This window comes from Hyla sarda, chromosome 9 (assembly GCF_029499605.1).
Source record: "Hyla sarda isolate aHylSar1 chromosome 9, aHylSar1.hap1, whole genome shotgun sequence".
In the NCBI taxonomy this organism is placed as follows: Eukaryota; Metazoa; Chordata; class Amphibia; order Anura; family Hylidae; genus Hyla; species Hyla sarda.
The window spans coordinates 153747744-153768066 of record NC_079197.1 but is presented as its reverse complement, the minus strand read 5'-3'; the positions used below and the strand labels follow the sequence as shown (position 1 = coordinate 153768066).

The 20323-nt window shown below is 44.2% G+C and overlaps 1 protein-coding gene across 8 annotated transcripts in view; it reads left to right on the top strand.

Annotated features, from left to right (window-relative positions):
- ZNF185 (zinc finger protein 185 with LIM domain) overlaps window positions 1–20323 on the top strand; it is a 186686-nt gene that overhangs the window by 121951 nt on the left and 44412 nt on the right. For 7 of the 8 annotated variants that reach the window (XM_056539639.1, XM_056539637.1, XM_056539633.1 and 4 more), the window contains 5 exons: window positions 1068–1136; window positions 6256–6378; window positions 7108–7200; window positions 9664–9729; window positions 11497–11553. In XM_056539639.1, coding sequence (XP_056395614.1) covers window positions 1068–1136; window positions 6256–6378; window positions 7108–7200; window positions 9664–9729; window positions 11497–11553 — 408 coding nt within the window. The remainder of the gene's footprint in view (window positions 1–1067; window positions 1137–6255; window positions 6379–7107; window positions 7201–9663; window positions 9730–11496; window positions 11554–20323) is intronic. The other variant, XM_056539638.1, reaches the window with a different exon arrangement.

Genomic DNA, 20323 nt, shown 5'->3' with positions numbered 1-20323 from the left:
GGGAGAATGGAAATCCCCATTTATACTTCACCCCCTCCCGGACCAGGGCCAGCGTGATGTGGCGGAATGTCCTGCGCCGTTCTAGCGTGGACGGGGATAAGTCCGAGTAGAGGCGCACTTCAGCGGGCATGCCAGGTAGCGTTGTCAGTTTGCGGGCAGCGAAGAGCAGGGGATCTCTCACCTCCGGGTAGTGCAGGCGGAGGACCACGTCCCTCGGTAGTTCAGAAGATCTCGGGCGACCTAGGGCTCTGTGGACACGATCCATACGGAGAAGCTCAGGCTCATATTGCGGCAGTAGGGCCTGGAACATCGCATCGACCGCAGATTTCAGGTTAGTCTCCGACTCAGGTAGTCCCCGAATGCGAATGTTGGCTCTGCGGGAGCGGTTCTCCAGATCCTCAAGTTTGAGGTCGATAGCATCAAGCTTGGCCGCATGTAGATCGATATCCCGACGGTCAGACTCCGCGGCCTCCGCTAAATCGTCCAATTTGTTTTCATTGTCGGAGACTCTCTGGCCCAGATCTTGAAGTTGCGCTGCGAAGTCTGAGACAGCTTTTCTGAGCTCCGACTGGAACATTTGCTTGATCTGGCGGAACATATCTGCCGGGGACATCTGCGCCAGGTCCGGCTCCCCCTCTTCATCGGACGCCATATCAGAGCGGTGTGGGGAGGATGCTGCCGCCGCCGCCATATTGGGTTTCGGGGAGGCTCTGAAAAAGTCCGGAATGGACTGAGAAAGACGCTGAGAGAGGTTCTTATTTCGTGACCGCTGCCTCCTGGGCATGACCAGGTCCAGTTCGCACTGAAGCCACAGCGTGTGGAGCCTTTAGGGCGCTGAATAGGGCTTAGATAGGTGAGACTGGCGCGGAGCTTACATCACCCACGTCTCTTCCGGTAAGCCGCGCGCATGCGCCTCCCAACCCCTTTAACTTTTTGGAGCCAGTTGATATATAAAAAAAAGTTTTTTCCTGGATAACCCCTTTAAACACTGGAACAATAACCTGTCTGAATGCGGCTTTATAATGTAAAGAATATGTTCTCTTTCTTACAATTGTACTTATTTGCAGTTATGACACTTACAAAGACTTACCGAAGGCTTCAGTGCAAAGCAGCTCCACCACCAGAACTACTGAAAGGTAACAATATATTCTGTATAGATGTAGACAGGGGGCGCCTCTATAAGTGATGCAGGCACATCAGTCACACACGGAATACCCTCTGTCACTTAAAGTGGTATTCCTATCAACTGGCTCCAGAAAGTTAAACAGATTTGTAAATTACTTCTATTAAAAAATCTTAATTCTTCCAGTACTTATCAGCTGCTGAAGTATAGTTGCTCTTTTCTGTCTGACAATAGTGCTCTCTGCTGACACCTCTGTCTGTCTCAGGAACTGTCCAGAGTAGCAGCAAACCCCCATAGCAAACCTCTCCTGCTCTGGACAGTTCCTGAGACAGACAAAGGTGTCAACAGAGAGCACGGTTGTCAGACAGAGCAGAATAACTCAACTTCAGCAGCTGATAAGTACAGGTAGGATTAAGATTTACAGAATACCCCGTTAAGAAGACATGAGTATTATTGACAGTACATGATGACTGGTTTTGCACAGTTTTTAGGGTGTTACATCCGGACAGTTAAACACCAGTACAATACATCTGTCTGAATGAGGCTAGATGTGCTAGATTTGTATTGGAGCTCAGGAGCTTTACATTATGGCCCGTATTTACTATTGCAGATTCTGGGGCATTGCACCAGGAATTCTGTCTGCTCCAGAATTTGCGCCAGAGCTTGCACCAGAATTGAAAAAACCTGACTAACTCTCCGTTTTACTAAGAAAACCAGAAAAAGGGGGCAGGGCTGTCGGGGAAAGGGGGCGTGGCCGCTAAAAGGGGGCGTGTTCCCGACATTTTGACAAAAAACAACACATATACTAAGGTTTCCATAGGAAATGTGGTGGATTTGAGCTGAGGAAAACCCGACAGATCAGAGCAGGTGTAAGAAAAGGAAAATGTAGGGAAAGTGGAAAACATAGGGAAACCTTAGTAAATACTATAGAAAAAAAATTGTAGGGAATTAAAACCCACAAAAAAAACCTACACAACACTCTTATTAAATCAGGGCCAATGTCTTTGATTTCTATAAAGTAATTGTATTATTTGTTTCTCCGCGTGGCCCCGAGCCGCACGGATGTGCAAGGAACTATAGTTGGCCCCATTCAACTGACTAGGATTACTCCAGTTCCCTGCACTGACAGGTGAGCAGGGGTGGCTCTGCCATGCAGGGTAACATTCAGAGGCGGACATAGTGCTATATCTCTGTGTCTTCTTCACTCTCAGAATCAGTTAGGGTTACCCCCAGCCTGCCCCTATGAGATAGTAATGGCATATCCTAGCAATATATACAGTGCTACTAGACTAAAGACATCCTGCACCCACTGCAAAATAATGGACTTGACCCTCCTATAAGGACGACACTGGTGGATCAGGTCACAGAACAATTGTGGGCGCTCAGAGGCGACTGCCGGGGGTTTTGCACATTGCTTCTTCCGGCCTTGGTTCTGAGACCTGATCCACCGACTACTCGGCCAATACAACCTACAGTCTACAATCTATTATATAGAAGTCTACAGCCTGCTTAGAGATCCTCAAGACTCATAAGGGAATTGGAAGTTTCCAATGGGTTATTAGAATGCCCCAAGGTGGCAGTTCTGATGATTTAGTAAATTCGGGTATTGCCATTTAGGATACTTTACTTTTTAATGTATGTATAAATGGATGAAGAGGTGGTGTAGCTCACTAAAGCATAAGAACGTTCCCAATGTTAACTTGTGTAATCTAAACCCTAAATAGACCTAAAATTTTATTTAAAAAAAATAGTAAACCAGTCTTCAAAGGATCGTGAAGAGTGAAAAATGGATAGATAAATAGATAAATGGAGAGAAAATGATGATATCCAGTGTGAATGTGACAGTAAAACATTGTAAATCAGTATTCTGGACCTGAGATATGGCTAATTAAGTGTACAATATTTATTATACATAAAATAAAATTGTAATCCGCTACTATACAAGCAGGGCCCTTGCTATGGAAGTAGTAAGATAATAAAAATTACAAATAAATATCATGACAAGTGTTAAATGGAATAAAACAGAAATGGAATAAAATAAAACCACCTATAAGGAATCAAATGTCCATAATCAAATGCTTCAGTCTTTTATGGAATTCACTCAAGATAAGTGTGGAACATGTCCCTTACAAGCAATTAGAAGGTTGATGCACGGCACCACTCACCACCTTGTAGATTGCTCTACACTTGCAGGTTGGTACGGAGCTGCGTCGGGCTTCCATTTAGGGGATTTGATGCAGTCGGAGTACTGGAAGTCCCAGAATGTCCTGATACAGTTGGCCTGTGAGCGTATGTCAGGATCGTCAGTCTCTGCGCTCGCTGTGCATAGATGGATGGTCTGGCTGCTGTTGTTGGCACAGAGCGATGTCCGACCGGGATGTATACAGTTGTAGCAGGTACAGCAGGTAAAAGGCAAGCTGGTAGATGGTATGAGCTGGCAGATGGCATACAGGCTGGCACGGACCTGCGTCCAGCCTATGGGAACCGGGATGACAGTAGTAGATAACAGAACGACAGTCTGTAGTAGCTTCCTCGTGTCGGCAGTAAGGTGCATGGTTGAGTGGTACCAAATTAAGGGGGTTACAGAACTTCCAAATTATGGTTGAAGTAAGAGTCATAAGGTGGTGGTGGTAATGGAAAGGTAAAACAGGCTGGACACGTTTCAGTTTATAAACTGAACTTTGGATCTATCTGTTCATCTCTATTAAGCTACTGAGGAAAAGGCCAGCGGCCTTGAAATGTGTCTAGCCTGTTTTACCTTTCCATAACCACCACCTCTTATGATTCGTTGGTCCCACTCAACCACGCACCTTACTGCCGACACGAGGAAGCTACTACAGACTGTCGTTCTGTTATGTACTACCGTCTGTCAGGATCCCAACTGGTATGCAGCGAGGACACTGGTGGTGGATCCTCTGTGTCAGTGAGGGATTAGCGTGGACCGTACCGGAGGACCGGTTCTAAGTTGCTACTGGTTTTCACCAGAGCCCACCACAAAGCGGGATGGTCTTGCTGCGGCGGTAGCAACCAGGTCGTGTCCACCGGTACAGGCTGCTGTACCTGCTACAACTGTATACATCCGGACATTGCTCCGTGCCAACAGCAGCCAGCGCGTCCATCTATGCACAGCGAGCGCAGAGACTGACGATCCTGACGTACGCTCACAGGCCAACTGTATCAGGACAGTCTGGGACTTCCAGTACTCCGACTGCATCAAATCCACTAACCGGAGGCCGGACGCAGCTCCGTACCAACCTGCGAGTGCAGAGCGATCTACAAGGTGGTGAGTGGTCCGTGCATCAACCTGCTAATTGCTTGTAAGGGACATGTTCCACACTTATCTTGAGTGAATTTAATAACAGACCGAGGCATTTGATTATGGACATTTGATTCCTTAAAGGTGGTTTTATTTTATTCCATTTCTGTTTTATTCCATTTAACACTCGTCATGATATTTATTTGTAATTTTTATTATCTTACTACTTCCATAGCAAGGACCCTGCTTGTATAGTAGCGGATTATAATTTTATTTTATGTATAATAAATATTGTACACTTAATTAGCCATATCTCAGGTCCAGAATAGTGATTTACAATGTTTTACTGTCACATCCACACTGGATATAATCATTTTCTCTCCATTTATCTATTTATCTATCCATTTTTCACTCTTCACGATCCTTTGAGGACTGGTTTACTATTTTTTTTTCCTATACTGTAATACGTTAACCCCAATTTGTCCTGTGGCTAGGACCCCAGAGATCAGCTGTAATCTATAAAGGGGATGGGAAATGTTTTAGTTACTTAGATTCTCCTGACCTAGATTTGTATTTTGGGTCATATCACAACACATTGTGACACAGAATTAAAGGAGTTGTCCAGGCAAAATTTATTGATGACCTCTCCTCAGGATGGGTCATCAACAATAAAAGATTGGCAGGGTTTGCTGTTTGCCAGAGCCTTTATTTTCATATATGGAGAATTAAGATAGAAGCAGAAAGCACCATACATTGGCCCTGATTTACTATTGTAAACCGAAACTGTTTTGTTGAGTTGTGTGCCAAAATGGGGCACAGTGCGCCAGAATTTGACACTTTGCGCCATAAATTGTGTCTGCAGCAGAATTTGCCACCAAAAAAAAAAAAAACTCTCCATTTTACTCAGAAAAACAGAAAAAGGAGCGTGACCACCAGAAAAAGGGTGCGTTGCCCCAAAAAGAGGCGTGTCCCTAACATTTAAAAAAAAATCCCAACATATTTACTGTTTCCACATAAAATGTGGTGGAATTGAGCTGTGGAAAACTCGACAGCTCAGAGCAGTTGTAGAAAAAGCAAAATGTAGGGAAAAGTGCAAAACAAAGGGAAACATTAGTAAATACTGTGGAAAAATACCTTTCGGGAATCAAAACCCACAAAGAAAACTCCACTTCACTCTTGGTTATTCAGGCCATTGGCCTTTATTTACTAAGAGTGTTGTGTAGGTTTCTTTGTGGGTTTTAATTCCCTACAATTTATTTTCCACGGTATTTACTAAGGTTTCCCTACATTTTCCACATTTCCTACATTTTGCTTTTTTTTTTACACATGCTCTGATCTGTAGGGTTTTCCTGAGCTGAAATCCACTACATTTTATGTGGAAACCTTAGTAAATATGTTGTTTTTTTGTGAAAATGTAGGGAACACACCCCTTTTTGGAGACCACACCCCCTTTCCGGTGAAGCCACGCCCCCTTTTCAGGTTTTCTTAGCAGAATGGAGAGTTAGTCTGTGTTTTTTTTTTCATTTCTGGCGACAGAATCTGGCGCACAACCCGACAAAACATGTCGGGTTTGCAATAGAAAATGAGGGCCATTGTGTTGAGTTGCTACATCTCAGCTTCCATTAGTTTCAATAGGATCCAAGCTGCAGTAACCCAGCATGGCCACTACACAATGTATGGAGCTGTCTGCTTCCTGTTTCCCTTTGTATGTGGGAAATGGAGCTCTGGCAAACAGCTGATTGGCAGGGTAATGGGCGTATGCACTCCACCTGTCTGATAACAATGCATTTTACCCAGAGAATCCTTTTGAAGATGTGTGAAAGTTGAGTGCATATATAACCATACATGCAATTTTACAATTCCGTGTTTTTTAAAGCAGCAAAAATGCACCAGATACCTTGAAACTAACATCAACATCACTGGCCTCAAATGTCTCAGACAGCACCCAGTCCTGGGCACAAACCGGACCTGGAAAGGTCACTATCCTTGAAGACAAAAGGTAGAGTATTGCTAAAATAGTAAATACATCAGATGTAAATCATTCATAATGTACAATCCGTATGTCTGTCTATTTATTGATCTCCTATCCATCTCATATCTATCTATCTATCTCATATCTCTCTATCTATCTCATATATATCTATTGATCTCATATCTATCTCTATCTCATATCTATCTATCTCATATCTATCTATCTATCTATTTATCTGTCTATCTCATATCTATCTATCTCTATCTCCTATCTATCTATCTCATATCTATCTATCTATCTGTCTATCTCATATCTATCTATCTATCTATCTATCTGTCTATCTCATATCTATCTCTATCTCATATCTGTCTATCTCATATCTATCTATCTATCTATCTCATATCTATCTATCTATCATCTATCTATCTATCTATCTGTCTATGTCATATCTCTCTCTCTCTCTCATCTATCTATCTATATCTGTCTATGTCATATCTATCTATCTATCTATCTATCTCTATCTCATATCTATCTCATATCTATCTATCTCCTATCTATCTATCTGTCTATGTCATATCTATCTCTCTCTCATATCTATCTATCTATATCTGTCTATGTCATATCTATCTCAAATCTCTCTCTCTCTCTCATATCTATCTATCTTTATATCTATTCATCAATTCATTTCACATCTGTCAGTGTGTCTGTCGATTTGTCCATGTTTGCAGTTATACAATGCATCCTGTTATGTTACAGTCCCATAGATGACAGTAAAGTAACCAGCAAATCATCTGAAATAACATCTACAACAACATACCCTAAAATCACCATAGAGACTCTAACAGACAGGTAAGAGAAGTTCTGTACAGAGAATCAGACAGTGATAAACCCCATGGTAACTTGGAAATTCTATAAGGTCTTACAGTAGACTGAGTATACATATACTGTGTATTAAATGGAGACTGTCTAATTGTAGCATCCATCATACATAGGAGTGTGGCATGTTCTATAATCTTGGTCTAAAGTAAGACTACTAATAGATGATGCCCATTTTACACTGCATGTTCATAGACATACACATTGGGGGAAGGTGATTTAATATAAGCAAACCAAACCCGCAGAACCCAAGTTTGGTCCAAACTTTCTTTTAAGTTCTGTTCTGCTAAATCTCAAACTTCAGGTGGTGCAGATCGTCAGAACCTGCTAAAATAACATCAGCCACATGGCAGAAAGGAGTAGGAGAAGGATCACATGACATCAGGGAATCTGTTAATGCCTTTAAAACATCTCTCCCAGCCAATCAGGAGGCCCTATAGAGATGATGTCAGAGCCACTTTGAAAGCCTATGCACATAGCTTCAGCAGCCATTTTAGAGATAGCAGGTGTTAGGTGAAGATCTCTGTGAGGGACAGTGAGCAGTGAACAATACAGCTAGGAGTAGGAGCCACATATATAATAATTGGAGGAAAGCAACAGAGATCATTTTCATTGGAAGTTAATTGCAACGGCTGCTTAGAGGGTTTTGTGTCACTTTTTTGCCCTTTCTAGAACACCAATTCTGTTGTTATGCCCCAAAATTGGAATACTTTTTTCATAGCTTGTAAAAAAGCAGTTACTTCTTCCCTTTCCAGGCACAAAACCTGTTGCTTCTTCCAAAAAGGGATCATTTTTGTACAGCTTAGAAAAAGTCATTGTGTCTTCTGATGCCTCAGTGTGCCCATAAACACAGGCAAGCATCTATATAAAAAAAAAATAATCCTCTAGTGCAATGTGTTTTTATTCATTCTCTGGGTACCTCCTGGGTACCATATGTTGACCCATAGCCATACATGTTGCCGTAACTTTGAAATTAACTTTGTCTTAAAGGGGTACTCCTAGACATGTCTTAAAGGGGTACCCCTAGACATCTTATCCACTATCCAAAGGATAGGGGATAAGATGTTTGATCACGGGGGTCCCACCGCTGGGAACCCCCTGCGATCTCTCCTGCAGGACCTCTGTCATCTGGTGCATGGAGCGCCCCCTTAATGCATCGCCTCTGGCCCCTGCATCGCCAGTCATCAGACATGGAGCGAAGCTCGCTCCATGCACCAGATGTCATGGGTGCAGCAGGAGAGATTGGGGGGGTTCCCAGCAGCGAGATTCCTGCGATCAGACATCTTATCCTCTATCCTTTGGATAGAGGATATGATGTCTAGGAGCAGAGTACCCCTTTAAAAACAGCTCAAAAGTCCATAGATACCCTCCTTTGACCTCCGTTGGGTATATGAGTGTCTATAGATCTGTTTAACTTACACACCAGCATAGCCTTAGACTATGTAATCTAAAGATGCGCCAAATTTGTCTAACAGCCTGAGCCACTCTGATAAGTCTGGCACTTTCTTAGACAGTCTTTTCTAAGCCCATGCTGTCTAACAATTACACAGTATTTATTATCTCCCCCAATATGTGTTTTTCATTATGATGGTGATGGATTACACTGATAGACAACAATACCATACATTCAGGACCCATAGGGATTAATGGCATCTAGCGAATGCATGCAGCATGAAAAAAAACATTTAAAAAAAATGACCTATAGTAACCTATCCATTAAAGGGGTACTCCGCTTTTTTTTTTTTTTTTTTTTTGTCAACTGGTGCCAGAAAGTTAAACCGATTCGTAAATTACTTCTATTTAAAAATATGAATCCTTCCAGTACTTATCAGCTGCTGTATACTACAGAGGGAGTTCTTTTCTTTTTGAATTTCCTTTCTGATTTGATTTGCTCCTGCTCTGGACAGTTCCTGACATGGACAGAGGTGTCAGAAAAGAGTACTGTGGTCAGACAGAAAATAAATTCAAAAAAGAAGATAACTTCCTCTGTAGTATACAGCAGCTGATAAGTAATGGAAGGATTAAGATTTTTAAATAGAAGTCATTTACAAATCTGTTTAACTTTATGACATCAGTTGAGTTAAAAAAAATGTTTTTCAGTGGAGTACTCCTTTAAACGCATGCCTGTGATGGAGGACACCCTGCAGCCTCCATTACCTTTAGGATAATATAGGATTATAGATTATACATATACAAACTGCTGTTTAATTTGTAAGAAACAGGTATATTTTTCAGATTCCACATCTAAATTAAAGTCTAATTGAAAAAAAAATGTCATTGTATCTCAGTCTTGGTGTTGCAAAACTACAACTCCCAGCATGCCCGGACAGCCGTTGGCTGTCCGGGCATGTTAGGAGTTGTAGTTTTGCAACAGCTGGAGGCACACACACTGCTCTAGGACATCCGTAGTAATTCACTGTTACATTATATTTGCAGCACAGCCCCTAAAGCGGCACCCAGAATGGAAACAAAGCCAAAAGAAGCTGCACCAGTCAAAGCAAGGTCAGTGTCACCTTCTGTATATATAATGACGTACAAAAATATCTCCCAGATTACTATAACCTCAGGAAGATTTAATATGAACCTTTCTCCAAGTCCAAAGTGATATAGATTTTTTTGCAATAATAAAAAAGGCTGGGGCCTCATTCATCCACCAGGGGGCAATATATACAGTGTCCATCACAGCGCTCTTCATCTACCTACACTAGATGGCGCCATTTTAATTCTATGCTGGGCACAGTTCGATGTGAGTTGGGGAGTAAAGGGTGCTGCCTCCCTGCTCATTCTAATGACTGACGCTGAGACCCCGACAGATCAAAACCATTGACATGTCAAAAGTTTTTAGTTTTTATTTTATTTTTTTTTTTATTGAGAGGTACACTTTAAGTAGGCTGACCTTATTTCCTGGAGACAAAAACTGGACATTGGGATAGCAAAGATGGGATGGGGTGGTACTACTCTATACTGACCCTATATATAGTTTTAGGCCCATATACTGCTCCCATGTACTGTATAGATGTAGGCTCCTATACTGCACCCATATATAGTTGTAGGCCCCTATACTGTCTCCATATATAGTTGTAGGCCCCTATACTGCTCCCATATATATAGTTGTAGGCCCTATACTGCATCCGTTTATAGTTGTAGGCCCTATACTGTCTTCATATATAGTTGTAGGCCCTATACTGTCTCCATATATAGTTGTAGGCCCTATACTGCTCCTATATATAGTTGTAGGCCCCAATACTGTCCCCATATTTAGTTGTAGGCCCCTATACTGCCCCCATATATAATTGTAGGCCCTATACTTCTCCCATATATAGTTGTAGGCTCCTATACTGCCCCATATATAGTTGTAGGCTCCTATACTGTCTTCATATATAGTTGTAAGGCCCTATACTGCCCCATATATAGTTGTAGGCCCCTATACTGCCCCATATATAGTTGTAGGCCCCTATACTGCCCCATATATAGTTGTAGGCCCCTATACTGCCCCATATATAGTTGTAGGCCCCTATACTGCCCCATATATAGTTGTAGGCCCCTATACTGCCCCCATATATAGTTGTAGGCCCCTATACTGCCCCATATATAGTTGTAGGCCCCTATACTGCCCCCATATATAGTTGTAGGCCCCTATACTGCCCCCATATATAGTTGTAGGCCCCTATACTGCCCCCATATATAGTTGTAGGCCCCTATACTGCCCCCATATATAGTTGTAGGCCCCTATACTGCCCCCATATATAGTTGTAGGCCCCTATACTGCCCCCATATATAGTTGTAGGCCCCTATACTGCCCCCATATATAGTTGTAGGCCCCTATACTGCCCCCATATATAGTTGTAGGCCCCTATACTGCCCCCATATATAGTTGTAGGCCCCTATACTGCCCCATATATAGTTGTAGGCCCCTATACTGCCCCCATATATAGTTGTAGGCCCCTATACTGCCCCCATATATAGTTGTAGGCTCCTATACTGTCTTCATATATAGTTGTAGGCCCCTATACTGCCCCATATATAGTTGTAGGCCCTTATACAACTGCAATATGTAGTTGTAGACCCCTATACTGACCCCGTGCTGGGAGTTGTAGTTTTTCAAAAGCTGGAGGCACACAAGTTGGGAAACACTGCGTTACATAGTATGAGATGTATGGAAACTTCCGCACAGATACCCGAGTTCTTAGGATCTCAGTGTGTAATATGACGTAGTGTTATTTGCATTTGTTCGGATTCTGATGTGAATGTACATTTTTTATATTCTAGTTACAACCAGCAAGATCTGATCAGTTGGTCTGATCTGGATAACAATACAAAAACCAGGTAATGACTATAGCTGAATGTGTAATGTTCTACGGATATGACATTCAGAACGCTTCATTTACTAATTTTTTTTACCTTACATGCATGAATGGTGTTTCCACATGTAGGGAAACCCTGGCGTATCTGCAATGCACCAAAGTTTTTATTTATATTTAATAGTAAAAAAATATATATATATATTTTGTAGATTTTTTTAAGTAGGCGTTGTTTTCAGTTTTTTTTACAATCCAAAGGATTTCTGAAAAATCAGTGCACACTGATTTTTCATAAGTCAGTCAGATTGTGATAAAATGTAAAAACCACGCCCGCCTTCCAGAATTTTTTTTTAACCAAAATTAAAAAGGAAGCACAGTAGTACATAAGGCCCATTATGTCTTTCCTACCAATACCCATCCCTACCTTCTATGAAGTCAAATTAACACTAAGAACCTGCAGCCATCTACTCTGCAGAATAGCGGATGGTGTCTCAGCAGTATGCAGAACATCTAATTTGCGTACCATTTTTCCCAAGGAGCATTGCATAGCCTATAGGAATCACCTTACCTTCTCAATATAGGAATTACCTTCTCAATATAGAAGGAAAAAAACACTGGTCTTCACAAGAACATGGAGATCCAGCTTGGTCACCATTGGGGGCAGACCTTGTTGTTATACAGCTGTCCTACCAAGTTCAGTACTACAGCAAGTGTTAAGGAGAAAGGGGTTTTCTCGTTAGGTGCCATAGTTTCTAGTTGCCTTCTTCTCAGCTATGATCGTCAGCTGTAGTATCCAATCAGAAAACTGCTACTGCTGTCAATTATAGCTGAGAGGAGGGGCCTGGAAAGCTCTCAACACCCATAGTTACGTGCATCTCATCTAAAGTGAAGAGCCCACCTCCTTGGCACTTGGCATCTGGGACATAATATGGGTTCTGTCATTTGGAAAAACTTTTGACATGTCGAAGCGACATATCAAAACTTTTAATGGTAGGGGGTCTGAATATTCAGACCTCTGCCTATCAGGAGACCGAGACAGGAGAAGTTTGCTTCAGCATCTTCTTTCTAGCTCTGTGTCACGTGATCAAGACAGCCTCATAATGTAAGGCCATGGAACTTGTCTCGAGTGCATGTCAGCGCAAAATTCTTCCAGCTCATTCTCCTGATTGGTCGAAGTCTGAACACTCAGCCCGCCGTTCAAAACTTTTAACATGCCGCTAGGACATGTGAAATGATTTTTAAGTGACAGGTACACTTTAAACAATACTTTTCTTTATCATGCAACACAATAGAGGACATTGAACTGTGTATAGTAGATAACACAATAGAGGACAGTGCACTGTTACAAATGGATCTGGATAGGTTGGAGGTTTGGGCTGCGAAGTGGCAGATGAGGTTCAACACTGATAAATGTAAGGTAATGCACATGGGGAAGAAAAATCCGGGCTGGGATTATGTATTAAAGGGGAGAACACTTGGGACGACTGACGTGGTGTTACGCCGAGCGCTCCGGGTCCCTGCTCCTCCCCGAAGCGCTCGCGGCGTTTCTCTCCCTGCAGCGCCCCGGTCAGACCCGCTGACCGGGAGCGCTGCACTGACATTGCCGGCGGGGATGCGATTCGCATAGCGGGACGCGCCCGCTCGCGAATCGCATCCCAAGTCACTTACCTGTCCCGGTCCCCGGCTGTCATGCTCTGGCGCGCGCGGCTCCGCTCTCTAGGGCGCGCACGCGCCAGCTCTCTGAGATTTAAAGGGCCAGTGCACCAATGATGGTGCCTGGCCCAATCTCCCTGATTAGTTTCCACCTGTGCACTCCCTACTTATACCTCACTTCCCCTGCACTCCCTTTCCGGATCTTGTTGCCTTGTGCCTTGAGAAAGCTATTACTGTGTTACCCATTCTGTGTTCCCGACCTCCTGCTATTTCCATATTGACTACGAACCTTGCCGCCTGCCCCGACCTTCTGCTACGTCTGACCTTGTCTCTGACTAGTCCTTCTGTCCCACGCCTTTTCAGCAGTCAGCGAGGTTGTGCCGTTGCCAGTGGATACGACCTGGTTGCTACCGCCGTGGCAAGACCATCCCGCTTTGCGACGGGCTCTGGTGAATACCAGTAGCTTCTTAGAACCGGTCCACCGGCACGGTCCACGCCAATTCCTCTCTGACACAGAGGATCCACTATTAGCTAGCCGAATCGTGACAGTAGATCCGGCCATGGATCCCGCTGAGGTCCCGCTGCCAGTCGTCGCTGACCTCACCACGCTGGTCGCCCAGCAATCCCAACAGATCGCCCAACAAGATCACCAGCTGTCGTACTTGACCACCATGACACAGCAACTTCAGTCACAGCTACAGCAGCTCCAGTCACAGCTACAGCAGCAACAACCATCTCCTCCGCCGGCTCCTGCACCTCTTCCGCAGCGAGTGGCCGCTCCTAACCTCCGCTTGTCCCTGCTGGACAAATTTGATGGGGACTCTAGACTCTGCCGAGGTTTCCTGTCACAATGTTCCCTACATTTGGAGATGTTGTCGGACCAATTTCCTACAGAACGGTCGAAGGTGGCTTTCGTGGTTAGTCTCCTGTCTGGGAAGGCTTTGGCTTGGGCCACACCGCTCTGGGACTGCGATGACCCTGTCACTGCCACTGTACACTCCTTCTTCTCTGAGGTTCGCAGTGTCTTCGAGGAACCAGCCCGAGCTTCTTCTGCCGAGACTGCCCTGCTGAACCTGGTCCAGGGTAATTCTTCAGTAGGTGAGTACGCCATCCGATTTCGTACTCTCGCTTCCGAATTATCTTGGAACAACGAGGCTCTCTGCGCGACCTTTAAAAAAGGCCTATCCAGTAACATCAAAGATGTGCTGGCCGCACGAGAGATTCCTGCCAACCTGCATGAACTTATCCATTTGGCCACCAGCATTGACATGCGTTTTTCGGAAAGACACCAGGAACTCCGCCAGGAAAAAGACCTTAATCCCTGGGCACCTCTCTCATGGTATCCCTTGCAATCTACCCCTGTGCCTCCCGCCGAGGAGCCTATGCAAGTAGATCGGTCTCGCCTGACTATTGAAGAGAGGTCTCGCCGTAGGGATAAAAATCTATGTCTGTACTGCGCTAGTACCGAACATTTCTTGGTGGATTGCCCTATTCGTCCTCCACGTCTGGAAAATGCACGCACGCAACCTGCTCATGTGGGCCTGGCGTCTCTGGGTACGGAGTCTGCTTCTCCATGTCTCACTGTGCCCGTACGGATTTCTCCTTCTGCCAACTCCTCCTTCTCTGCTGTGGCCGTCTTGGACTCTGGTTCTTCTGGAAATTTTATTCTGGCCTCTTTGCTTGATAGGTACTGCATCCCGGTGACCCGTCTCATCAAGCCGCTCTACATTTCTTCGGTCAACGGGGTCAAGCTGCACTGCACTGTGCATTATTGCACAGTGCCCCTGCTTATGAACATTGGACCGCATCTCGAGAAAATTGAATTTTTGGTTTTGCCCGGCTGCACCTCTGAAGTCCTCCTCGGTCTGCCATGGCTCCAGCACCATTCTCCCACCCTTGACTGGACCACCGGGGAGATCAAGAATTGGGGTCCTGCTTGCCGCAAGAAATGCCTCACGTCTTCTCCCAGCCCCTGTCCTGGTGACACTCTGCCCCGTGCCAAGCCTCACCCTCTTCCCCCCCCCCCCCATTCCCACTCCTTCTGACCGGTCTGCCATTCATGAGTATACCCAGGACTTCACTGTCCCCCAGAAGGAGACTCTACAATCGCTCCCAATATTCTCGTCCCAGGTGGAGCGACATCCCGACAAAAAGAGGGGGAGACCTAAGGGGGGGGGTACTGTTACGCCGAGCGCTCCGGGTCCCTGCTCCTCCCCGAAGCACTCGCGGCGTTTCTCTCCCTGCAGCGTCCTGGTCAGACCCGCTGACCGAGAGCGCTGCACTGACATTGCCGGCGGGGATGCAATTCGCATAGCGGGACGCGCCCGCTCGCGAATCGCATCCCAAGTCACTTACCTGTCCCGGTCCCAGGCTGTCATGCTCTAGCGCGCGCGGCTCCGCTCTCTAGGGCGCGCGCGCGCCAGCTCTCTGAGATTTAAAGGGCCAGTGCACCAATGATGGTGCCTGGCCCAATCTCCCTGATTAGTTTCCACCTGTGCACTTCCTACTTATACCTCACTTCCCCTGCACTCCCTTGCCGGATCTTGTTGCCTTGTGCCTTGAGAAAGCTATTACTGTGTTACCCATTCTGTGTTCCCGACCTCCTGCTATTTCCATATTGACTACGAACCTTGCCGCCTGCCCCGACCTTCTGCTACGTCTGACCTTGTCTCTGCCTAGTCCTTCTGTCCCACGCCTTTTCAGCAGTCAGCGAGGTTGTGCCGTTGCCAGTGGATACGACCTGGTTGCTACCGCCGCGGCAAGACAATCCCGCTTTGCGGCGGGCTCTGGTGAATACCAGTAGCTTCTTAGAACCGGTCCACCGGCACGGTCCACGCCAATTCCTCGCTGACACAGAGGATCCACTATCAGCTAGCCGAATCGTGACACGTGGAAAAGGACTTAGGAGTCTTAGTTAATAGTAAATTTATAGTAATTATGAAAATTGTGTATCAGCGCTATTATGGGTAAGTATTTTAAATAAAACTTACTTGATTATTGTAGAACAATTCATATGCGGCACGCTCTAAGCGGCGTTCACTAAAAGAAAAACATGCCGTGATTGATCTTAATGCTGATGAGTTACTCCTGAGCAACAACCATCCAAGTTACCATCACACAAGTATAAGTTATGTGTACAATATACACAACAGTTTTATCCAATGTACGTTATACTATATAACGTACATTGGATAAAACTGTTGTGTATATTGGGCTATGGAGATATAAAAGAAGGCTTAGGGGAGACCTAATAACTATGTATAAATATATCAGGGGGCCGTACAGAGATCTCTCCCATGATCTGTTTATACCCAGGACTGTATCTATAACAAGGGGGCATCCTCTACATCTAGAGGAAAGAAGGTTTCTACACCAGCACAGACGGGGGTTCTTTACTGTAAGAGCAGTGAGACTGTGGAATTCTCTGCCTGAGGAGGTGGTCATGGGGAACTCGGTAAAAGAGTTCAAAAGGGGTCTGGATGCATTTCTAGAAAGTAATAACATTACAGGTTATGGATTCTAGATTTATAGGGACAGAACGTTGATCCAGGGATTTATTCTGATGCCATATTTGGAGTCGGGAAGGAATTTTTACCTCTAGTATGAGGGTTTTTTGCCTTCCTCTGGATCAACTCAGTAGGGACTCATTAGGGTTATAGGTTGAACTTGATGGACTCTGGTCTTTCTTCAACCTCATGAACTATGTAACTATGTAACACATGGTATACGTCTGTATATGTCTGTCGACTGTGTTGAAGGCTAAAAGTTCTGACATATTCCCTTAAGGGAGGACTTGTGAACCAACCCCCAAAAAATTAGATTGCATTATCGTTGAATATCTTAGAGTGCCCTGATCATACACCTTCTTACAGTTTCTCTTCTATTCCTAAAATATGAGGGTGTGTAGTTCAATTGTACAATTCAGAGAATAGTCAGATGGGTGAGAAATTAATTTTAATAATTGGGGCGGGATTATACAGTCAGGGGGTGTGAATGTTGTACATTGAAGGATCTGTATGCCTAATTCCCCCTGACTGTATAATGCCGCCATATAGTCACTCCCATTATTAAAATTAGGTTCACGCCCATTTGATTTCCTGAATTGTTAAACTCTACACCCTCGTATCTCAGGAACGGAAGGGTGTATCAAGAAAATGTAAAACGGTGTCTGACCAAGGCACCCTAAGGTATCTAATCTTAATTTTTGTGGGGTTGGCTACAGGACCTCTTTAAGGCCACCATAAATGTAACATTTTGCCAACAGATGTTCCAAAATGCAATAAAAAGAGCAGTTTCAGTAATAATATTCATGGGGTATGGAATTGAGGTGTATAAATACCATTGACTGACAATGTCAATCTGCTTGTTATTTGTCCTATCCATGATCAATTTTAGGGTTTGATGACTATGGGTGCCTACAATTCCCGCCTGTGCTGTAGATATTTGCTTTCTAGTACTATAACTTTGTTCTACTAGATTGCATTCATGAGGCAAAACCTTTCCACTGCTTGCGATTTAAAGGGGTACTCCGGTGGAAAACTTTTTTTAAAAAATCAACTGGTGCCAGAAAGTTAAACAGATTAGTAAATTACTTCTATTAAAAAAATCTTAAAGGGGTACTCCGCCCCTAGACATCTTATCCCCTATCGCTGCTGGGGACCCCCGGGAATAGCTCTGCACGTAATGACGGGCAATACAGGGGCCGGAGCATCGTTACGTTACGGCTCCGCCCCTCATGATGTCACGGCCCGCCCCCTCAATACAAGTCTATGGGAGGGGTCGTGGCGGTCGTCACGCCCACTCCATAGACTTGCATTAAGGGGGCGGGCCGTGATGTCATGAGGGGCGGAGCCATGATGTCACGCTGCTCTGTCCCCTGTATCGCCCGTCATTACGCACAGAGCGAACTCGCTATGTGAAGTAATGATGGCGGGGTGCCGCAGCGGCGATCCCGGGGGTCCCCAGCAGCGGGACCCCGGCGATCTGACATCTTATCCCCTATCCTTAGGATACGGGATAAGATGTCTAGGGGCGGAGTACCTTTAATCCTTCCAGTACTTGTTAGTTGCTGAATACTACAATGGGAATTCTTTTCTTTTTGGAACACAGAGCTCTCTGCTGACATCACAAGCGCAGTGCTCTCTGCTGACACCTCTATCCATTTTAAGAACTGTCCTGAGTAGGAGAAAATCTCCATACACAAAATTGAAAGAAGGAAAACCAGCTCACCGCCCTGTAGAAGTCTTTTGAGGAGGAATTTCAAATGTCCCATAGGAAGCACGGAAATAATCCAAACTGCTTATTTGGTATGAACAGGTCCTTAGAAAAATTGAAGATTTCAGCTCCCAAAAAAACATGAAGATTAAAATTTCAAAATGTATTTAACATCATTAAAAGATAGGAATAATGAAAACCAAATAAGGTGAGTTAAAAAAGCATAGCAGAAATGCCGACGCCATGATTAAGAACCATATGGTTCGAAATGCGTCGGCGTTTCTGCTATGCTTTTATAACTCACCTTATTTGGTTTTCATTATTCCTATCTTTTAATGATGTGAAATACATTTTGGACTTTAAATCTTCATATTTTTTTGGGAGCTGGAATCTACAATTTTTCTAAGAAAATCTCCCTAGCAAACATATGCTGCTCTGGACAATTCCTAAAATGGACAGAGATGTCAGCAGAGAGCACTGTGCTTGTGATGTCAGCAGAGAGCACTGTGTTCCAAAAAGAAAATAATGTCCTCTGTAGTATTCAGCAGCTAATAAGTTCTGGAAGGATTAAGATTTTTTAATAGAATGAATTTACAAATCTGTTTAACTTTCTGGCACCAGTTGAGTTTAAAAAAAAAGTTTTCCACCGGAATTCCCCCTTTAACAGCGCCTTATCCGTTATTTTCTTCTACCTCAAGGGTGTCAAACCTGCATCCCACCAGCTGTTGCAAAACTACAACTCCCAGCATGCCCGGACAGCCAACGGCTGTCCGGGCATGCTGGGAGTCGTAGTTTTGCAACAGCTGGAAGGACACAGGTTGGACGCCACAGTCCTATCATATGAGTGTCCATGTCAGAGTAAAAGGCTGGATGATTAACAACACATCCATCATATTCCCAGGATATTATATCCGCAACATCACAGCATCACACCCAAGGAACTCGAAAGCTATTATGCAGTAACCAAAAACATGTGCATACCGAGCATACGATGATGCGTATCTTCTTTATCAAGCTGATTACGTTTTAATGATATGGATTTTTGTATTCATTTAAGGGAGCTACACAGATTTAGGATCTGATAACCTTCAGGAGAACGCTAGTGATCATAAGAAACATTAAAATCTGTCATGGGGATCAACAAAATAGGACATAGACATGTGCACTGTGACCAGGCTGACCATATCTCCTTGAGACAAAAACACATTGGGACATTGGGATAGTAAAAACAGGACACGGTTATTTATAGTTGTGGGTTCCTATACTGATATATATATATATATATATATATATATATATATATATATATATATATAATTGTAGGCCCCTATACTGCCCCCATATATAGTTGTATGTCCCCTATATTGCCATAGATATAGATATATTTATACTGGTATGTATATTTAAACTACCCCTCTATGTAGTTATAGGCCCCCATGCTGCCCCTGTATATAGTTGAATGCCCCTATACTTCCCCATGTGTAGGTCTAGGCCTCCATAATGTCCCAACACATAGTATAGGCTCCCTATGTGTGCCCATATAGTTGTAGGACCCCTCTCCTCTATACCTCCATATATAGTATTATGTAGGTGGCCCCCACAGACATACTGCCCCACTGCTTCTCTGGTCCAGAGTCAGGACCTACAGTTATAGTAGGTAACAGTAGGTCCCCAGACCGGAGGTGCAGTCGAGCACTCAAGTTAGTGGGGGTGGTATTTTAATTACTGTTGTGGTGGCCGCTTTAAGGTCCATTCTAGGGTCCAGGCTCACATTCTCCTGACGTCCTCCTGCTCTACTCCAGGGGTATCTCTCCTCACTAACTCCGACCGTTGGCCAACAAAGAGTGTGTTCAGAGAGGCCCTTGTTCACCAGTCTCCTCTCTAACAAAGATAACATTCTCCCTCTCAGAGATGTGGAATCTTGTAAA